This window comes from Lepus europaeus, chromosome 5 (genome assembly GCF_033115175.1).
Source record: "Lepus europaeus isolate LE1 chromosome 5, mLepTim1.pri, whole genome shotgun sequence".
NCBI classification, from domain to species: domain Eukaryota; kingdom Metazoa; phylum Chordata; class Mammalia; order Lagomorpha; family Leporidae; genus Lepus; species Lepus europaeus.
This window is the reverse complement of record NC_084831.1, coordinates 81,355,149-81,377,402: the sequence shown is the minus strand read 5'-3', so window position 1 is coordinate 81,377,402 and position 22,254 is coordinate 81,355,149. Positions and strand designations below refer to the sequence as shown.

Below are 22,254 nucleotides of genomic sequence, written 5' to 3'. Positions count from 1 at the left end.
TACCTTTAGAGGAACTTGGACATGAATTGTTAGGGAAGATGGGGCAAGCCTCGTTTCAGGGTACTGTGGCAAGTTCCACAAAACTTAGGGTTTGCAAATCTAAGCAGATACTCAATTATAATGATATAAAATGATATTTTTGATAGAAGAACTCTAAAATGTGCAGTTCTCTGCACTGGCACTCTCCCCTGTGCTATGCTATACCGAACATGTGCAGTACTATTCTGAGTTTTCCGGAAGTGAAATAACTTTATGGTAATCATATGCAAAATGTTTCTCAAGTTTTTTTTTGCAGTTTACTTTTTTATGAGTCTGTTAAAAATTTAAGAGAAGCCTTGTTGACATTTTATATGCTTATTTTTCTTTGAAAGGCAAATTGGAGGATTTTAAAATTTTCATATCTAAGATGATAAAAGGTGAAATAACATCATAATTCTTATCTTGTTCGATTTGATATTTGTTTTTTTTTCTTTTTATGAGTTTTATTCATCTTGTAACCACTCTTGCATACCCCCTAAAAATGTTTTTATTTCATTTTCTTCTGTCTTGAGAAATTGTATGAAGCTGAAGTTTCTAGGTAGAAATCAGATCAAAAGATCACAACTCCTAAGATAATGCCTCTACAAATGCTAATAAATACGTTAAATAATTTTAAATGTTATCACTTCAATTTTTTAATTTTTTTATTTTTTTGACAGGTAGAGTTATAAACAGTGAGAGAGAGAGACAGAGAGAAAGGCCTTCCTTCCCTTGGTTCACTCCCCAAATAGCCGCTATAGCCGCCGGCGCTGCGCCGATCTGAAGCCAGGAGCCAGGTGCTTCCTCCTGGTCTCCCATGCGGGTGCAGGGCTCAAGCACTTGGGCCATCCTCCGCTGCACTCTCGGGCCACAGCAGAGAGCTGGACTGGAAGAGGAGCAACCGGGACTAGAACCCGGCACCTATACGGGATGCCGGCACCGCAGGCAGAGGATTAACCAAGTGAGCCATGGTGCCGGCCCCCACTTCAATATTTTAAATGCTCCCATAAATGATTTGGTAAATTCTTGGTCTTCTGAAAAAACGAAAGAAATTTATATATTGTTTTCTTAGACATAGCTAATTATCACAATCACAGTGTTTCCTTCCCAAGGTGTCAAGGAAGTGAAATATTTTTTAATGTAAATATATGGCTACGGCCATCTACTACTTTGTGTGATGCCTTTTTCATCCAACTGGTATGAAGATTTTTGTAGTTCTCCAAACAGTTTCCTGACCCGGGCACTTTTCTGGCCATCAATGCGCCTCTGTGATCTCTTAAGAGAGAAAGATCATGACATTTGTGGATAGAACAATTCAGTGGGATTAACATAACTATTAGTTCTTTAATTAAATATTGACTTGTCCTTCCAGGGTCTACTGCAGGTGGAGGAATGATCTTTTATCAGCAAGTGCTTGTACTGACTTGTCCCATTGACTGAACCCACTTCAGCTGAGGACCTACTAGGTGCTGAAAGCGCTCAGGCATCCATGTGTGTGCACTGGTATGTTAGGAAATGGCTAGCGAAAGGAAACACACACACGTTTTCTCTTCTTTTATTTATTTGGTATTTTATTCAAAGTGTAAGCATCAGAAAGCTATCAAAAAAGGACGATGAAGTTCTCTCTAAGCAGGCAAGCACACAGCATCCGTGGGAGGGGAAATGGAACCCTGGCATATTACAGATGGATGCTTGAAAAATAAAAACAAGGATAAACCATTGAGTCAACAAATTATTATTATTATAGCTATTTTTATGATATGATCTTGCTCTGCTTTTGGATTAGGCCACAAATTTCAGTCACTCATTAGCATTCCTTCTTTGAAATGAGTTTAATATGGTTGTATATTAATTTGATTTCTACGAGTTTCCTGATGTAGGAGATCGACTTGACCTGTGGCTGGTGCCAGAGAGATTGTATCCTGTGTCACACCAGCAAATTAGCACTGGCTTTAACCCTTACGTGGGAAAGCCTCAGCAGGCGAAACAACAGCGCAGTTATTTTTCTAACTCCCAGCACTTCGTTAACTGTGGCACCACATAGGGGTTATATAACTGTGAGCATAACTTCGCAAAGTTTATAAACATAACAGAGAACGCTCTCGTGGGTGTCCTAGGCCAGGCTGCATGCGTCGCTCCTTGAGGTCACCCAAAGTTCTTTCTCCAGACAGCCGGGCCTTCCGTGGCAAGGGGAGGTGAGGGCCCACCCTGGCTGTCCCAGTGCTCACCCTGTCTAGTGAGTGTATCCAGGAACCCTGTGCTCCTGCCAACATGTGCCAGAGGAAGATTGATTGCCTCTTACTAATGTTTCTCCTAAGTGTCACCAATCTGGGTCTTCTTCCAGTGCCCGGGTTCGTAGCACTTGACCCTCACAGCGTGGCATTCCCCGAGGCGCAGGCCCAACAAGACTACGGACTCCCTGGGATAACCAGAGTTTCAGTCACTGATGCAAAGTACGAATCGAAGACTCAGAAGTCTACAGGCTCTCACGCAATGCCAACGGTGACACCGACTCTGTAGCCTCATCCCCAGCCTCAGGGGAGCTTAGAACGGACCCTCAAAATCCATCCTACCTTGTGATAAGCCAAGTTCTTCTCCTCAGCCATCAGCTCCTGGTCAGCCTCCCTCACAGGCAAACATACACATAAAGAATTCAAGGCCTAGGAACTCCAGGCCACAACAGGAGCTCTCTCAGTCAGCACTCTTCCCAGAGCCCTGACATTAAAATTCTTAACCAGGGCAACTGGTTTAGCCCCCAAACTATGTCAATGGTGTTATCACACAGGCCTAAAATATCAGAGTGCACTGGGTGTGAGTGTGCATCTGTGTGTGTGCCCTGTTTGCTTTAAGACCCACTGATCCCCCTACCCACTTCTGTATACATTCAGGGCTAGTGGACAAAACCAACACTCCCCTCACAGGGCAGTTGTGTCCCTCTCAGTTGTTAGTCTTTGGATCATTATTTGAAGTAGAGTAAATTCAAATGGCCATGACGGTGACTTGTGCTTTTCCTTACTCTGTCCTTATAAGGCATGGCTCAGTAGGGGTGTTTTGTCTTGTTCCTGAAAAATTTTGTTTTCCCAGAGAAGTTTTAGATTTTCAGCAAAATTGAGCAGAAGGTACAGAGGATCGCCTTCCCCAGGCATGTGTAGCCTCCCCCCGTGTCCACATGCCACACTGGGCTGGTATCTGTCAGCACTGAGAAACCCGCATTGACCTATCATAATCACCCAGAATCTACTGTTTCTTAGGATTCACTTGTGATGTTGTACATTCTATATGTCTGAACAAATGTATAAAGGTATGTTTTCCCCTTCTCAAATTCTATGTGATTTTATGAGACATATGAAATCATGTTTCTCTTTGTAATCTTTTCCCCCTCATGGCATGATTTGCTATACCATTTTTAAAGGAACATTCAAATCACTCTTCCTGCCTCTCTCTGTCCAAGTCCACCTGGGTGGCAGACAGTCATGTTTGACTGCAGGGAGATGGGTTCTTTCTCTGCCACCTTTAACCCAGCTTCCCTAATTGGGGAGCCCTCTTAACTAAGAACTCATTCTTGGGACCGGCACCAGCATCCTAGATGGGGACCGGCTCCTGTCCTGGTTGCTTCCAATCCAATCTCTGCTTATGGCCTGGGAAAGCAGCAGAAGATGGCTCAAGTCCTTGAGCCCCTGCACCTGTGTGGAAGACCCAGAAGAAAATCCTGGTTCCTGGCTTTGGATCGGCACAACTCCGGCCGTTGCGGCCATTTAGGGAGTGAACCAGTGGATAGAAAACCTCTCTCTGTGTCTCTCCTTTTGTCTGTCTGTAAGTTTACCCCTCAAATAAGTAAAAATAAATAGATAAAAAGAACATATTCTCTCTGAGATCCTTTGAGGAAATGTCCTCCCCCAAAAAGGTGTGGAATCCAAGAAGGCCAGAGGTGTGGCAGTTGTAAGGCTACAGCCTGAATCCTGGATCTGGCATCTGGTTGTTGAGTAGCCCTGGGCAAGTGACTTCAACTTTCCTGCCTCAGTCTACTAATCCATAAAAAGCAGGTGTAGGAGTCTGTGAGGCAGGGTCAGTCCAACACTCAGTAGTTGGATCACCTAGCAAGTGCTTAGTAAGTAACAATGAGGGTTAGGTGGGCCAATCCAGAGGTTTAACTGAGCCTTGAGTCTTTAATTTCCATGCATTGATATTTAGATGAGTGCCTAATTCCCCCCCTTTTGGTTAAATAACCAAACCCATCTTTGCTAGCACAGCCTTAGAGCCCACTTACCATCTTCTTTCCTGTCCCCTCTGTGTAGTCCAAAAACTCTCAGTTCAGGTGTGATTTAAAGAAAGGTTTTTTAGTCACTGGCACCTCCTCTACTGCTCCCTCCTTACATCCACCTGCCACCGCCTCAAATTAGAAGGAGTGACAACCACCTTAAAGAAACTCTCTATGGGCTTTATCTTCACACCTACCCAGATCCACATGGAAGCTGAAGTCATTTCTTTCCCAATGCGGAACAGACACATTGAACTCTAAAGAGAAAACTAGGACACATTTTTTAATGAGAGAATATTTCATTGTCATAGAAACTATGGAAAAAAGGAGAAATTTTTCTGATTCTTCTTCAGCAAATTTCCAAATGGTGGTTCTTCCTTCTGAGGGTCGCTCTGTGGCTAGATCCCAAGCAGCACTATGCTATAAGTCTATGCAAAATCAAAATTCCAGGATCTGCTATGATGGTACAGTGTTGGCATTCCCTATGAGAGCAACAGTGTGAGTCTTTGCTGCTCTGCTTCCTATCAAGGTCCTGCTAATGGGAAGGCTGTGCATGATGGCCTAAGTGCTTAAGCCCCTGACACCTATATGGGATATGCAGATGGAGTTCCAGGCTCCTGGACCCGGCTCCAGCCACTGCAGCCACCTGGGGAGTGAACCAGCAGATGGCAAATAACAGTATCATTCTTTCAAATAAATAAATCTTCAAAATAAAAATTCCAATTAATATGCAGCATTTTAAAAGTCCAAACAGGCAGAAAAACCATTTCTGAACAAAAAAGTTAGCAAGAATGTGTGTAATAGTAGGATGTAAAATTGCATCCTTAGCTAGTTTCTTCTCATTAAGCCTGTTTCTTTTTTTTTACAGGCTAGACACTGAGAGAGAAAGACAGAGAGAAAGGTCTTCCTTCCATTAGTTCACCCCCCCAATGGCCACTACGGCCGGCACTGCACCAATCCGAAGCCAAGAGCCAAGTGCTTCCTCCTGGTCTCCCATGCAGGTGCAGGGCCCAAGGACTTGGGCCATCCTCCACTGCACTCCTGGGCCACAGCAGAGAGATGGACTGGAAGAGGAGCAACCGGGAGAGAACCAGCACCCCACCAGGGACTAGAACCTGGGGTGCCTGTGCCGCAGGCAGAAGATTAGCCTAGTGAGCCGTGGCACCAGTCCCTCACTAAGCATTTGATAACAGAATTTGTATGAAACCGTGACAGTAAAATAAAACCTGATCACCACTGAAGGAAACTGTTTTTTAACTTGTGCCATGATCTAAAATCTCACAACTAGTCACACACTGAGCCTGCTAGAGCTGTCGTGTGGTCCGGGGGTGAGGTTTATCCACGTGTTCTTTCACTCAACAAGCACTCTTGAGTGTCCCCTCCCTGCAGAGCACTGAAGGAGGCCCTGAGGAACACTGATGGAGTAAATGGCCAAAGTCCTTGCTTCCTGGATCTTAGAGCTGAGAAGTCAGACACTAATCCATCAACAAATAGAAAGCATTTAAGAACATGTGTATACACGGCAAAGAGGGAGATAGAGGAAATAAGTTGGCATGCTGATGAATCTCTGGGCCACATACTTCAAACAAGTGTTGCAGGAACCCAGGCACTCTGTTACAGGAGGCAAGCATGCCAAGCATCATCTTGACTGCTGTGTCAGACACCCACCCCATTTTTATCAACATTACAATAGCTTTAGGACCATTCGTAGTGTTATTACTAATAACAACATTGTTATTAAAACTCTTTGACTCTGTGTTAAGATGAAAATAATACTACTAATAATGCCCACCTCTTTATATTCCTTTGAGATGGGAAATAATATATGTGAAATTCTTGGCATGTGTTGCCTAGCATATACCTCTCAATATTCTGGTAGCTATTACTACTTCTGTTTTTTGTATTAATAGTAGTGTTGGCTCTAAGTTAAATCTAGCATCAAATCTACATGTTTTCTAAATTGACTGAACCCAAAATATTCTTAGAGTATTGAAATATTCTTAGAACTGAACTTTAGCCAACATTTCATTTGGTGCAAGTCCATATTCTATACATAAAAAGCACATTTGTCACACTTGGGTTTTCATGTCTGTCACAAGGCCTTCCTCACTTGTCTCCTATAAACCCATCAAAGCCCCTCATCAGAGCAGCTTTGCGAATACCCATGACTGTAGATGCATAGCTTACTGTGTCTGTTGGTGTTTGACATGTCGCCTTATTAATGCCTTTTCCTTTTGGCCTCAGAAGGGAACAGAGGGAACACAGAGTTCTATATGGCCCATCTCCAAAATTCTCACAATCTCCATCTTGCCAACATGTACCACAGATAAGGGAGTAAAGAAGTCGTCGGTGCAGGGTAATGAGCTGAACTGTTTATCACCGTCCGTCGCCTGTCTGGCCATTTTTGTAGAATATTCAGTGAGGTGTACAAGGTTCTGGAAATAACTTCAAAGACATGAAAAGAAGGGAGGGAGGGAGGAAAAGAGGGGGGAAGGAAAGAAAGGGGGGAGTGTGGGTTGGAAGGGGGTGCAGTCAGAGGTGAAGGGAGTAGGAATAGGCCCACTGTACCAGCTCATAGCCATGCAGAAAGAGAACTCTTTTGTGTACAGATTAAATATAAATTATTCCCTAGACTAAATGGTAGTCATATAGTGGGCCTATGAGAAATAGAATACCTGCACTACCCTAGTCTTTATTCTATTGTATTCAGTTTGACTTTTACAAGAATCTGTGTGTAAGCAATATGAAGGCTTGGTCTCTGCAATGCAAAAATAAATGCAAATACATATGTGTGTATATATGAATGTGTGTGTGTGTGGTTTAAGTAAAAGTCACTGAAATTCATCTTTTGCCTCATGAAACACATAGTTAGCAAATGAGTGAATAGAATGCTCCCTACTCCCAGCTCTCTTGATGCCCTAAGTGCTCTCTCTATACAGCGTTTGATGAAGAAAGGTATTCACGCCCCTTAGTATGATATGGGAAGATGTCGAGTCAGAGTCTGAGTCTCTCAGGAATGGATTCCTTAGGGCTGAAGTGCGTGCAATATTTTGGTGGATTTATGGTGCTTCAGTCTTAACATTATTTGAAAACATATTTCTAGGTTGCTTTAACAAACCTGCAAAAAAAAAAAAAAAAGTTCCAGTTCTAAGATACAGTTGTTGTTTTTTTTTCCATTAAATAAAGCAAAGAGACCCCTACAATTTCTTCCTTAGTGTTCATCCATTCACTCTCTCATCAATGTAATGAAAGGAGCTCTGGAATTAAGGTTTTAAAACACAAAAACCCAGAGACCTCAGCTGACTAAACCTACTATGTTTCCCTGGACAAATTGCTTAAAAGCTCCAATGTTTATTTCCCTATTTACAAGTGAGAGAGCTGGATTACACGATCACCGAGCTTGCTTCCATCCATGAAGATTTAAGCCTCCAATCGTAATCAATCCTATGAGTTCTCGCAATCATTATGCCCTGAATTTTGATGAAATACATGTTTCTAGCTACTGAATAGAGGCCAACACATGTGAAATGAAGGATTCTGTAAATGCTATTTTTTTTTTTTGCAAAAGACATCATTGTTTCATCAAGCATAAGTCAAACTCAAACCTCAAGTATCCAGTAATTACTGACAGCTCTCTGTGTGTGCCTGTGCGCACAGCCCACCTATACTGAACACCACCCCATCCTAGCATGTGGTTATTTTTAGGAGACAAAATTCTTAAAAGTGAGTTTAAGTCAGCGAGACAGAACACCACCACCTTTTACTGTACTTGCATGCTTGGGAAGATGTCTTCAGGTTACAATTTGTCAAAGAAAACATAATATAGTTTGGAGTGTACTTGCTTATTTATTTGCCCTGTCTTCTTACTATCCCCACAAGAGTTACAATTATTTCTTTGTCTTTGATGTGAAAAGCACATAGAGTAAAAAAGCAAACTTCTTTATACTAAAACGCTAAGCTTAGAGCAGGGTAGTTCTGTTTTTCCCCTTCAAGGGGGACAGGCAGACACTGACAACATTTACCCTCCTTTGTTAACCCTCCAGCTGCTGGGATGGGGGGCAGTATTTACTGAGGGTGTCGTTGAGCTCATTTAGTAAGAAATGTAGAGAAATGACAACAGCTGAACTCTCTTCTTTATAGATGCATGGGGGAGAAGAGGCTGTCTTCAGAGCATTCTTTTCATACTTTTCAGCTCTAAAAGTAGCCAGTTAATTAGATTCCATGGTTACTGCTATTGTAATATCTGCTTATTTGAAGTGCAAAGATAATCATCAATTGTAGACTCTTGACTACACCATTAATGGCTTTAATACCCACATTGTGTTTACATTTTGCATTGTAACGAACACTTAGCTATTGTGGTTTTGAACGTGTAGTAATTCAGCGAACACTGTCTCCACGGAATGCCCTTGCCATTTCATTCTGCGGTATTAAGTGTTGTTTTTCTAGCGAGGTCTTGAAATGTGGGGCATTATGTATGAGTTATGCTAATTTGTTAGGGCAATGAATACATTAATTTCATTAGTAAATGGCCTCAAAGCAATAATTACCAGTGTAGGTGTGTCAGAAGCGATCATGTTCAGTTTTGCCAGTTAATTATTAAGATTTTGTTCTGAGGGGCCCAGATTTGACATCCAGCTTCAAGTTAGCCATAAATAAAACCCTGAAGTATGTGGGGATGAAGAAATGAAGCCAAGAACTTGTTGTGCACTTACAGACTTCCACTTTCTGTCCAATTGTGACTGCCAATAAGATGCCCAAATAATTAGTGTTGGTGACATCAATTTCTAGTATAACCCCCAAAAGCACATTTTATTAAAAATAGCAGTTATGTTTTCCCGATACCCTCCTTTGCCTTCCATAACTGGTTTTTAAATTATCTCCAAAGCAGTATGTAACTTGCTAAGATGAATTCCACTTACAATTGTTGTCTGCAGTTCTTCTCTAAGCTAAACCTCACTTTATTTTTTTAAATAAATGGAATTTTCCTCTAATGGATTAATTGGCTCCATAAGTCTGCTCTATTATTGTACTACTTGAACCATTTGCTGCTAAGCAGTAATAGTAGAACCTATATTCCAGTATTAATTTCCACAAAAATGTGACATTCTTTTTATAATCATACACCTGTTGGAACCATTTAATGCATCTCCATTTGCTAAAATTATGTGTGAGGTCGTTTAAATCTGAGCAATCACTCGGGCTGTTTATGGAATCTTGGAATACTAAACCGTTCTCAGTTCCTGGTGTTCTCACTAATGGGAAAATAATACTCTCCAGAATTTTGGAGAAAAGAAATACCGTGCTGTTGAAGAAGCAGATGACACATATGTGCAAAGAAAGGACATGTGAGGTCAGAACAGCAACAAAACGGACTCAGAAGAGAACAGAAGAAAATATAGCAAAGTAGCAGATATAAGGCTTCTTGGTTTAATGATACTAAAAAGGCATGTGCTGTTTCTGCAAGGGGTTGACAGCAAACCAGAAAATCAACAATAATTCTAATCGTAACACTGGTGGTAGATTAGAGCTGACCAGCCAAGAAGTTGAGTCTGTTCTAGATTCTTCCAGTCTTGTAGGGAAATTGTTGGTGCTTCTGTTCCCCTGATCAGTTTTTTGGGCTGACTCTGCCACTGCAACCTCTAACTTCCACCCCAGCCTTTGGTCTTAACCATGTAAGAAGTGCTTCTAAGCTTCAGCTAGATTTCTGTGACCTGAACCTTGTCTTCCACGTGCAACAAAAATTGCTACCCCCAAGATTTAGAAAGGCAGAATGTTTTACTCCAATGCAAGTGTTTGTTTACCTGAATGGACAGTGAACATTGAATACTGTTTGTTTTAACAGACCAGAGCCATTGGACAAAGGTAATACGATCCACCAATTTGATGATGGTGGTCCTCGATTAAAAATTAGTTGAAGAAGGTATCTTCTTCCCTCTTTAAATTAACACAGGATTTCACACTTTAGAAGTGACTTTGGTTTCGACTAGAAGAGTCTAAACATTATTTAAAGCTATTTGATTAACATCATTTCTAAAGCTTGATTGATTTATTTGGAAGGCAGAGTGACACTGGGAATTATACAGTGCACAGCTCGTAGAGCCATTCAGGAGAGCCCTGGTGTGGGCTCAGACGCAGGAGTGAGAAGCAGCTGGGTTTCCTAAGTGGTGCATTTCTTCGGACGAGTCACAGTCTTGTCACTTGTACAGTATCAATAATACAGCGTTTCCTGCTTCACAAGTTTTTGTAATGGAAATTAAATGAACTAATGCCTGTCTACAAGCCTGGCACATGGCAAGAACCCAATTCCTATTAGTTGGTACTATTATTACTCTTAGCAGTGGCACCATGGTACTCGGGGTGATACCAGAATTCTGTAAAAACCAGAGACGTACACAGGAGCCAGTCTATCTCTGCCTTCGCTCCCGGTGATGGGTCCGATACTGGAGGCCTCAATGATGCTAACTCAGTCACAGATCCTCAGGTCTACTGGCATTTTCAACTTAATGCCCTGCTACAGGGGTCTGAAATGCCCAGCCCCCAGATGTCCTTCAGTTGTTTTCTACTATATTTTCTATATTTCTCTCCTTCTGTTTTCTCTTAATGGTTTTATTTTTTTCTTTTCCTCCCTCATCACCTCAGTGTCTCTGTCATCCCCCACTGCTCCCTCTGCTCTCTCTGACCTTAGGGTCATGTTTCCCAACCCCATCCTAGCCCTGTGTGCTCCTGTTTGTCTCTTAAGTCCTGAGCAGTACCTTTCAGCATTGACACCTGACGTATGTGGAGAAACCTGCCAAGAAATATTGGTGCTAACTTACTGGAAGTAGGAATACCCCAAATGAATAGTATTCCTCTGAATCTCTTTCTTACAGCCTGTCCCAAGGTCCTTACAAGTGTTACTACAAATTTTGAGTGCTACCATGCACCATCAATTGTGCTAAGTCTTTCCATAATTTTATTATTTAATAATCACCAGCTTATAAGTATAAATATAACTGCTCCTTTAGGGATGATAAAACCAGAACTTGGAGAGAGCTTGAGTTACCTGCCCAAGTTCATATAGCTGGTAAGTACTGAAATATTTATTTAATCCCAAATGTGACTTCAAAGTCCATTCTCTTAAACACTACCTTCTATTCCTTTTCTCTAGACATTATAGATTCCTACTTATGAACATTTTGCAATATACAAATATAGATACCAATAAGTAGCCTCTCTCTCTAAAGGAGATAATGTTTACATTGATTCCTCAAAGCCCCAAAAGAAATGGCAGCAAAAGAAATGGTAGAGATTTACGTAGGAACCACAAGCCCTGATCTGCAAAGAAATGCAAACAAAGAACAGAGAGGGGTACTTTCTACCATCAATTATGCAACTTCTGATCATGTCACTGCCCTTCTCTCCTTTTTTCAAAGCATATAATATACTATTCTTTTTTTTTTTTTTAAGATTTATTTGTTTATTTGAAAGGCAGAGTTACAGAGAGGCAGAGACAGAGAGAGAAGAGTCTTCCATCCGCTGCCCATCCCCCAGCTGACCACAACAGTCGGAGCTATGTTGATCCGAAGCCAGGAGCCAGGAGTTTCTTCTGGGTCTCCCACGTGGGTGCAGGGGCCCAAGGGCTTGGGCCATCTTCTACTGCTTTCCCAGGCCATAGCAGAGAGCTGGATCAGAAGAGGAGCAGCCAGGATACGAATCCGCGCCCATATGGGATGCCGGCACCACAGGTGACAGCTTTACCCACTAAGCCACATGCCAGCCCCTGCCCTTCTCTTTGAACATTGAATTAGTAAAAGGTAAGATACTGCAAGAGTTAAAACAAGTCACATGGAAAGGAAAATGTAAGCGAAGTCTGTCTTCATGCTTTACCAACATACACAGTTTGTCTGCCTATGGTACATTCTGCAAGCCTTCAAAGCACGGGGTTGGAATTGGTGAATGGAGTGACCGGGGGTCCAGTAAGGGTCTCTTGTCTCTTAGCCCTTAGAAACATAGCTTAGTTTCATCTTTGAAAACCCTTAATGTACAGCCCAGAGAAGCCACATAATCTCAGATGCATCTACCTCCCAGTATCGTGACACTCCAGGACCTCCGAGGTCGCTGCCTTGTTCCATTACGTTTGGGAACTGTGCCAACTCCCAAAACATTAGACATGGCTCTGCAGCCAGGGCCTTTGCACACATCATCTCCTGGATTCCAGGAGCAAAACTGCCCTGCCAGGATGGCCACACTCTCTTTGCAGATATCTCCAAGCTGTCACAAGAGAGTCAGGACACTGATCTCTGCCAGCTGGGATGTCTGCCTATTGCGAAGCCAGCGGAGTTGTTTTCTCGCCTGTTATGCACAAAAGTTGTGCAACATGTCGCTAGTGGAGCTAGACTGTGAGTCTAGAACTTGTTAAGCAGTGTTTCTCACTAGTTCTTCATGTGCCGACTTAGGTGAAATCCGAACTTCTGAATTTTAAAGTAATATTTATGGCACAATTTAATACACATTTAGTAATGTAAAGAAACTGATTGAAAGATGTGGTTTGCACATAAGCCCCACCAGAAGCTCATTTACTAACAGAATCCATCCCTAAGTAAAATAAACAGCTTTGCTTTCGACCGACATTTTATAACCACCTTTAGGGAAAGGTGGAGAAGAGAATTGGGTTTCCATGTGGATTTAATTCAAGAACTTCCCGAGAAACTGCTCGAAGGCAATACAGTAGTGAGCCAACTTTCTTCTGTTAAGTCACAAAAAAATAGACTCTACGAAATAGAGGGGATCAACCACAGCGGCAAAGAGGAAATTTAGAATTATCATCATACCAGTATCAGAAGGTCCTTCATGTTTATAGCTGCATAAAAGTTCACAGTTAGAGTATTTGCTGCCAACTCATAAAAAAGTAATGAAAAATTTTGCAGATTTCTTGAGTAGACAGCAGTCACCTAATCCCCAAATCCTGATGAATTCATATATTTAAAATATTGAAAAGACAAAATATATCAAGAATTTGAGATCCCTTTAAAGGCCTAGGTCTCAACCTCATTAATAGACAAGAAACAACTAAATTGCTTAATTGTACATCAATATGTGTTTGAAAGTAAATTCCTTTATTGCTCAACCACTAAAAAACAAACAAAAACATAATTAAGCAATGACACTCCAGGGTGAATGTCATCAGGCAGTAATGAAGGCCTTGTCCCTTTAACACCCCGTGTGTCTGTTATAACCCAAGAACCCCTGGACTCTGTGTTTTTTTGTGATTATAAAGGAGGTCTCTTTTACACTTATTATTTTCAGTGGATTCGAACAAGAGAGCTTTTGTATTTATCGTACTACATGCATCCACCCAGTTTGGGGAAACAGTTCCTATTGCAAGGGTGAAAGGAAGCACACTGAAAGGCTTTGCAAATCCTTTTCTACTGCTCTCGGGGCTGAGTCTTTTCCCCCCGTGTGTCTTTAATATGAAAGTGCAGACACGTCCTGTGTGTTTCATAAGTTGCTCAGGTCTCTCTTCCTGTTCCCATCACTCTCCAGCCCTGCACCCTCACCTGGCCTGCTCTGCCTGGTAGGTTTTAGCCTCAAACAGATTGCCCTTAACCTTTACTTTTCATTAGAGAGCGCAAAGCAGGAGGCCGTGGGGGAGGAGGAGAATTAAAATTGGAGGCGTTTCAAGCGTCTGTACTGCATTATGCCACTATATGAACAAGGCGTACAGTTCAAAATAAAAGGCAAAGTATGATGCCTGGGACCTGACGTGAGCATTCATTTGCTTCGCTGAGCCCGTTAAGATCTGTATGTACACGTTATCTTCCTCTTTACGAACAGTACTGCTAGGATCACGTGGCCTCTTCCGATAATTCTTTGTGTGAAGGCCCAAGGACTTTTAGTTATTATTCCTATTGTTTATAACATTTGTAAGTTTATTGAATGCCATGTGCCAGCCACTGTCTTCACATATCTTCCACACATTATCTCAGCTAAACTTCAGGAGAGCCGCAATCTATGCATTTATATACATAAACATGAATCACAGTGGGTGACTTATTCTAAGTCATGGGGCTAGCCCAGGTCAGTCCGATCAAAAGCCCAATATCTTAACTAGTTCACTTCATAAATCATTCCCATCCCTAGACCTATGTTAAATAAATAAATAAAGAGTCGCCTTTTACAGCTAAAGAAATTGAGACGGAAAGAAAACAATTAACTTATAAATGTCACACAGTTATCCAGCAGTGGGCCAGGGAATGGGAAGCAGACATTTCTGAACATGGCTCACTGCCTTGACCACAGAACCACGTAGTCTGAACTCTTTTGATGATCTTTTCTTTGGGAGTGGTTATTAACGTTGGCAAGCTTGATCCACCATGAGGGAAGTCTAGATTAGCACCAATTGCATTTTTTTATTAACAAAAATATAAGCTTACCCATGAGATTGACTGCCTGGGAGGTATGAAAGAAATATCCAGACAGAGGATCAAAATAAAACAAACCCAATTTAAAAGCCCTCCTTTTTCCATAAACTCAGTGCACCAGAGGTCAAATCAGAACCCTGTGTGCAAACAAGGTAGAGTACATCTCTTGCTTACCACAGATGTTTTACTCTCCTCTGACAACTACATTTTTTGGAAACAGGAATCTATTATATAAAAAATGGAAAGGCTACCAGCTTGGATTTTTTTTTTTTTTTTTTGCAAATTTTCAGGGTTTCTGTATATTTTTTTTCCAGCAAGCATGTGCATCAAGTAGAAACAGATAAAGACACATACACACTGTACACATAGTCTCTCTCTCTCTACAAAAAAGACAAACCTTAAGAAGCCCTTCTGGTCCCTGCCCTGCTGTTAGCATCCCGTCTTGCCGAGAGATTTCAAGAGGGTCAGCCACGTTCCTAGCCCTTGACTTGCCCATTGCTCTGATTGCGCAGGCGCATCGTTTTGCACCAGTTGCCAAGTACCGGCGAGACGCCCTGGTGAAAACCCCACACCTTGTGCTCTGCCGCTGCGCCTGCCTGTCCCGCACTCCCAGCTAGACATCACCCCGCGTGGAACTGCCTGAAGCTGTTTGTCGAACTGCTTTATGTTACTCTTTGACTGAGAGAGAGACAAATGTTCCATATTATCTTTAATTTCCATAAAATTGTTTTAATCTTTGCTTTATAATAAATGTATAACGGTGCCCTCGGGGGATCTCTGTTTTGTATTATAGGTGCCTCCATCGGAGTTATGTGCAAGACAGAGCTACTCAGAGTTCACTTCTCACCCAAAGGACTCGAAAGATACTTGGAAACAAGAGATTCCTCTGGAAATCATCCCTAAATATAAAATGGAAAATTTCCTTTCCCCTCAGTGTGCCTCTGTCGAGCCTCCCCATCTTTGAGCCTTGAGTATTAGTCAAATCAGATGGGCTGTAGGCAGCACGAGCCAAAAGATGCTTGCCTTTTTTCTGATTGTCCCAGTTTTGTGAGCAATATTTAGATATTTAAAACATACATATATGTTTTAAAATCATATAACACCATCATAAAATATAATTAATGAACTAAACTAAAAGCCTCCACCAACATGCCAGTTTTAAACTTTTTTTTTTTTTTTTTTTAGCTCCAATGGCTGTTTCATAAACGGGAGGAGAGGGCTTGGGGATGGGGAAGGTCCCATGAATACATTTTTTGACATTTTGTTTATTATCATTTTATCTAGGCTAGTGGTAAATGGATGGACTTGTCAGCAGAAATCTCTCGGCGAAGTAAATAAAGAATCTTAATAGGCAGGGAGAATAGAAGGAACGGCAAATTGCTCACAAAGAGATCTAATTTATAGGTTTCTTTTTCACTGCGATTCTGTTCTGGATTCTGGCTTTGCCGGAAGAAAACAGCTGAAAGATGACATGGATCCATATGTGGAGAAAGTGCTCTCTGTGACACAGGCAGGGGGCTGCGGGAAGACTCCTGGTGGCTCGCCCCACTTCCTGGAAGAGTTAGCTGCCTCCTTGCGGCCATGGTATCTCCATGGAAAAGCCAAGGCCTGCCAGGTCGCCTCTATTTTTATTTTCTGGTCTCCGTTAATAAGCCCATGCTGCATTCATGAAAGAAAAATATTGAATGTGGCCACACCAGTTATAATATTATGGCTATTTGGCTTTAAACATAATAAAGATACCAACAAGGGCTCCTCAGTTATTAATATTTTTTCAGGTTAAAAGGCAGCACTAAATCATAGAGCGTTCCCAAGCAGTCGCACTTTTATAGAAAATTGCTTGCTATTTAAACCAAATATTTGCTCTTCATCTCAGGAAAATATGTGGATGCTTCCAAACAAGGAACTATTTTACCTACTCTCTGCCTCCTATAATTAGCTCATCCTATTAAAAAATACATATATATATACATTTGCTTGCCTGGATCACAGGAAAATGGGCCTCAAGTTTGCTTTGGCCAAATGGGCAGTTTCTTCATTAGTCTCCTATGTTTTCCCACAGTGTGTAAGGTTCTGAATTTAAATATTTGTCCTCTTGTACCCTTCCTTCTGAGAGGGCTGGGGACCTCCCGGTAGCTCTATTAAACAGACAGGCTTGATCCAGGAGATGGGAAGACCAATTTCTCTCCACCACTTGTGGGCATAGAAGCATCTCCTTCTCTTAGACACTTAGGAAAATCTCTCTCCCATGAACCCTGAGCCCAGAGGTCTGCTTAGGATGGGGCCATTTATCTCTGCAAGTTGGATTATTTACATCTTCCAGTGGGGGTGAGGAAGGGAAGGTCACCCAGAGAGTAACCTAACCTTGCTCCTTCCTGGATTACACTTGCAGGTTAACAGGAAGGAATGGGTGCTTTAGGGTCTTGCACAGTGCTCATTTGACCTCTTGACTTCATCATAGCCTCTTAAAGAAGTCAACAAACTTGATTGACTGCATCTCAAAGATCACATAGCTAATGAGAGTTCATTGTTTTTTCACTTACACTAGAAAGAAAACATTATCATACATTTCTGTTGAAATACTCTTCTAGGCCAAAAATAACCATGGCATTGGCAGATGGGATCGGGTCCATAGGTGAAAAACAAGCAAAGCCACCGTCTTCAGGGAGGGTGCCGGTGCCAACTTCATATGGAGTTCAAGATGCCTTTTCTCTATTGAAAATAAGTTCCTAAAAAGAGTTTCTGGCATTCCAAGTAATGATTGTAAATCTACCAAGTTAATTTATGAACCAATAAAGTCCTGTCAAGTCTCTTTCTCATCTTCTGGAAAACAGGTCTGCAGAGAGGAAAAAAATCCCAGCTAGTTACGAAAGAAATATATTCTTGCTTCTCATATATTCCTCTTCAGCTTTGCTTTCCAGTCAGCTCCTGTGCATGGTGGAATATGGAAATCCCTCTAAACAGAGACAGCACTGGGGGTGATAATGGTCTACATTGTTAGATAGTAAGGCTTTAAGGAAATTAACAATAAATGCATCATTATTATGTCCAACCTGCCATCAGATTAAATTCAAAACTCTAAATGAAAAGTTGAGTCCTCTGGTTCCTTAGACACAGAACACAAAATCAAAGCTGTTAGAGGGAGACAGCGTTTGAGATGCCCCCCTCCCTTTTCTGCTCAGTAAACACCTTGTAAATTTGTCTGAAATTTTCCAATGTTGCATTAATTGAGGCTCCCTGCCTGTTCCTTTGCGTTTGGGTGTGAAAATATATCAAATCATAACACACAAAAAGCTGCTCTCTCAAGCCACATTTCATACCGTGATTTCGTCAGATGGTCTTAATTTTCTGCATGACATTATCTTTCCAAGCTGACATAAGACTGGGTTATGATATTTGCATACTCAAGACAGAACCATGCAGCTTAACTATGTTTCTGCTTGTGTGGGAATTTGGGACATTTTTATTTGGAGGAATCAAACAAATAAACCCCCTGCCTTTTTTTCCCCCCTCTATACTTTCAATGATTTTTTTTTCTTGCCTTTTAATGAAAGGAACACTCTGCACTATTTTAAATAATGCTGTAGTATCCAAATCAGTAGTCTTAATATATTCGAGGTGTATATTTACTTCTTGAAGGTCTCTGAAGTCCAGACAAATTAGTCAAGGAGTCTTGGCAATTTGGGTTGGCTGGTATACATATATCTGTAAACATGCAAAAACAGAAGTGTTTTTTATGGATGGAAGGGTTTAATATTTTAAATATTGAGATCCAGGAAAAATTCATCACTAATTTTGAAGTAGGAAGACCTACCCAGTAGCTCTGCTACTTGCCAGCTCTGTGGCCTCATAACCTAGCCTTGTGCCACTGTCTCTAAACGTATCAATGTCACTCTCGATGTCTCTTGACACATATATTCACTTTTCAATAAACACATATTTCTTGGAGCGTCCATGATGTGCTAGGTGCCGTTGTAGGCACTATAAATTTGAAAATATCTATTAAGCAATCCAGAAATACAGGATTAGAATTGGAAGAGAACTTTAAAAAGAAGCCCAATCTATTCTAGAAATGAGACCAAACTGATTCAGTGACCCGTTTAGAGGTGGTGAATGTGGCTCATTTTATGTGTCCTCCTGACTGAGCTACAAGATGCCAGATATATAAGCACTGTTTCTGGGTGCCTCTGTGAGGGGGTCTCTGGTTAACTGACATTTGAGTTAGTGGCCTGAATAAAGCAGACTGTCCCCTTACCCCTACCCCATGTGGATGGGCATAATTCAATCCATTGAGAGCTTCAATTAAAAGAAAAAAGGAAGGTTGAACTTTCTGTCTGCCTGATTGCTTGAGCTTTTATTTATTTATTTTTTGCCTGATTCTCTGGCTTCCACACTTGGACTGAGATCTGTACTGTCAGTTCTGTGGCTCTCAGGTGCTGGATTTGCGCTGGCAGCTTTACTGGGTTTTAAGCTTGCAGACAGCTGATTGTGGAATTTCTCAACCCCATAATCACAGAAACCAGTAATTTATAATAAATCTTTATACATACATGTATGTGTATAAAATATGTATGTGACATTTTAGCCTATATATGTATAGACACATATTTATGGAAAATCATGATGGTACATCAGGCATGAACTAGAACCCAATTCTCTCAATTCTATCCTCTTCCTTACACAGGACACTGTCTCTATGCCTCTCATAAAAAGTTCATAACTAAGGGTCTGGCTTTGCGGTATAGCAGGTAAAACTGCCTCCTAGGATGCTAGCATTCCATAAGGGCACCAGTTTAAGCTCTGGCTGCTCCACTTCCAATCCAGCTCCCTTTTTATGCACCTGAGAAAGCAGTGGAAGAGGGTCATGTGGCACATGTGGCATACCTGGGAGAAGTTCTTGGTTTCTGGTTTCAATTTGGCCCAGCTCTGGCCATTGTGTCCATTTGGGGAGTGAACCAGCAGATGGAAAATCTCTCTCTCTCTCTCTCTCTCTCCCCCCCCCTCTCTTCCTCTGTAACCCTGCCTTTCAAATAAACAAAATAAAATGTTAAAGAAAATGTTCATAACTAGATGAGATGACTATGAAAACGTCATTATTACTTAGAGAAAAGGATGACTATCCCTTCCTTCCTCACTGAAGTTCTATCGATGAAAATCATTTTTGTTTGTTTGCTTGGTTGTTTGAATGAAACGAGAGGTGGTGTACTGTGTTGTTTCCGATACCCATAGATCTGAGCATGGCATAGTAGGTACACAGTAATAACTCTAGCTATTGCACATTAAACCTGAGATGCTCTTGTCTTGATCACCAGTGGGTTCCTGATTTCTGAGTCCACGGATGCATCTTAATTCCTCTCTCTCTGACGTTGACATGACTGGTCACTCCCTCTGTTTAACATACTCTTCCAGTGGCTACTAGGACACTGATTGGGTCAGCTGCTTTCGTGTGGCCATGCCTCTCCATCTTGTTCTGTGATTCTCCTGCTTGCCGCCCTCCGACCATCGAGTGCGGTGGAGTCACCCATCCAAACTCTTCCCATCTTTCTCTACACTTATTCCCCTAAAGAGCATTAAGCCCCCCAGCTTTAAATACCGTGTACATGCTGACGACAGCCTGGGATGTATTTTCAGATTTTAGATCAAACTACCTACTCAACATCTCCACCGAGATGTTGATATTACTTGCTTTCATATTTTAAAGGCACTTTAAACAAATCTATTTCTCTTGTAAGTTTTGAGCTCAGTGGCTGTTTTAAAATGCTCTTCCCTTTGAATGCCATACTGTAATTTTTGAGACAGAAAGCCACATGTATCCTTTGGGAACGTTTCTTTGATTGGAAGAATGTTATTTTGCAAAAAATGTTTTTCAAGTAAAAGTTTTATGAAACTCAAACAGATGCTGCTGAATGCGGAGGCGAACTCAGCCGAGGTGCAGGAGGCCCTGGAGGCGGAGTTCCAGTCCCTGTTCTCACTGCTGGAGGAGCTGAAAGAGGGCATGCTAATGAAAATCAAACAGGACCGCGCCAGCCGCACCTACCAGCTTGCAGCCTGCACGCGGGCCCTGGAGAGCTCCGAGGAGCTGCTGGGGTCAGCCAACCAGACCCTGCAGGCCGCCGACAGCCAAGACTTCCCCCAGGCTGCCAAGCAGATCAAAGACGGGGTCACCATGGCCTCTGCCTTCCTTCTGTCCCTGAAAGCCAAAGCCAGCGACAACGTGAGTCACTTCATGGTGGACTTCGCCCAGGAGCGGCAGATTCTGCAGGCACTCAAAGTTCCTGCCTGTGCCCAGCGCGTCCGTCATTGACCTGGCCGAATCCCTCGTGGCCGACAACTGGGTGACCCTGGTGTGGCACGTGCAGGACGAGGACAGCAAGATCGACCACTATGTGCTGGAGTATCGGCGGACCAACTTCGAGGGCCTGCCGCGCCCCAAGGAGGACCAGCCCTGGATGATGATCGAGGGCATGGGGCAGACCCAGCACATCTTGATCGGTCTCAAGTTTGACGTGAAGTTCATGAACTTACGCTCGAAGTCCTGTAACAAGGTCGTGGCAGGGGAGTTCTCCGAGCCGGTGACCCTGGAGACCCCAGCATTCATGTACGCCCTGGATGGGTCCACATCCCATCAGAACCCACGGGTGGACGATCTCTCCGTGGAGTGGGACGCCATGGGCGGGAAGGAGCAGGACATCAAGGCTCGTGAGAAAAACAGCAAGGGGCGGAGGACGTCTCCCATCAACTCTCCGGCCAGGGGTTACCCATCTACCAAGAGGATGCCCTCCAGTCGCGGGGGACAGGACTGTTCCACGGCCGAGTCCTACACAGTGCTGGGGGACATGCTGACCGATGGCGGCGAGCATTACCGGGAGGTCCGCTACGGGCCAGACAGCAAGGCGTTCGGCGTGGGCATGGCCTACCGCAGCCTGAGCCGCTTCCAGCAGCTGGGCAAGACCGCCGCGTGCTGCTGCCTGCACGTCGACAACTGGCTGCAGGTCAGCTTCGCGGCCAAGCACGCCAACAAGGTGAAGGTGCTGGACGCCCCCGTGCCTGACTGCCTGGGCGTGCACTGCGACTTCCAGCAAGGCCTCCTGTCCTTCTACAACGCCCGCACCAAACAGCTGCTGCACACTTTCAAGGCCAAGTTCACACAGCCGCTGCTGCCTGCCTTCCCCGTGTGGTGCGGTGAACATCTCCACCGAGATGTTGAGTACAGATTTGCATCCACTAAGAGCACATTCTGCCATGAATAGGGGAAAGCCTGATCAGCACAGGCTTAATCATGCAGGCTTATTAATGTCACGCACCAAGTACCCTGGAGGCTGGAAGGCCTGACCTGACACTGTGGCTCTGTGATAACCTCACTGTCCCTCTCGTCTTCCGGCTTCCAGCTTCCAGCTCTCCCGACCTTACAGTTCTTGTTTAGTTTGTAACATTAAGGATGGCTTCTGCAACTCAGGTATGCCTTCTGCATTCCAGGAAGAAAGTAGAAAGACTGAAAGGTAAAGAGAAAGGCCCCCACCACCGATTGCTGCCAGGCCTTGTTTTGCTTTGTTTTTTTTCCAGGAAATTCAGCCA

At 42.8% G+C, this 22,254-nt stretch overlaps 1 protein-coding gene across 1 annotated transcript; it reads left to right on the top strand.

Moving 5' to 3' along the window:
* The first annotated feature begins 20,521 nt into the window (after positions 1-20,521).
* LOC133759134 (fibronectin type III and SPRY domain-containing protein 1-like) lies at positions 20,522-21,929 on the top strand. The gene is given in 2 exon segments (XM_062190102.1): positions 20,522-20,947; positions 20,949-21,929. Coding segments are annotated over 2 exon segments (1,407 nt in total).
* Positions 21,930-22,254: the final 325 nt, after the last annotated feature.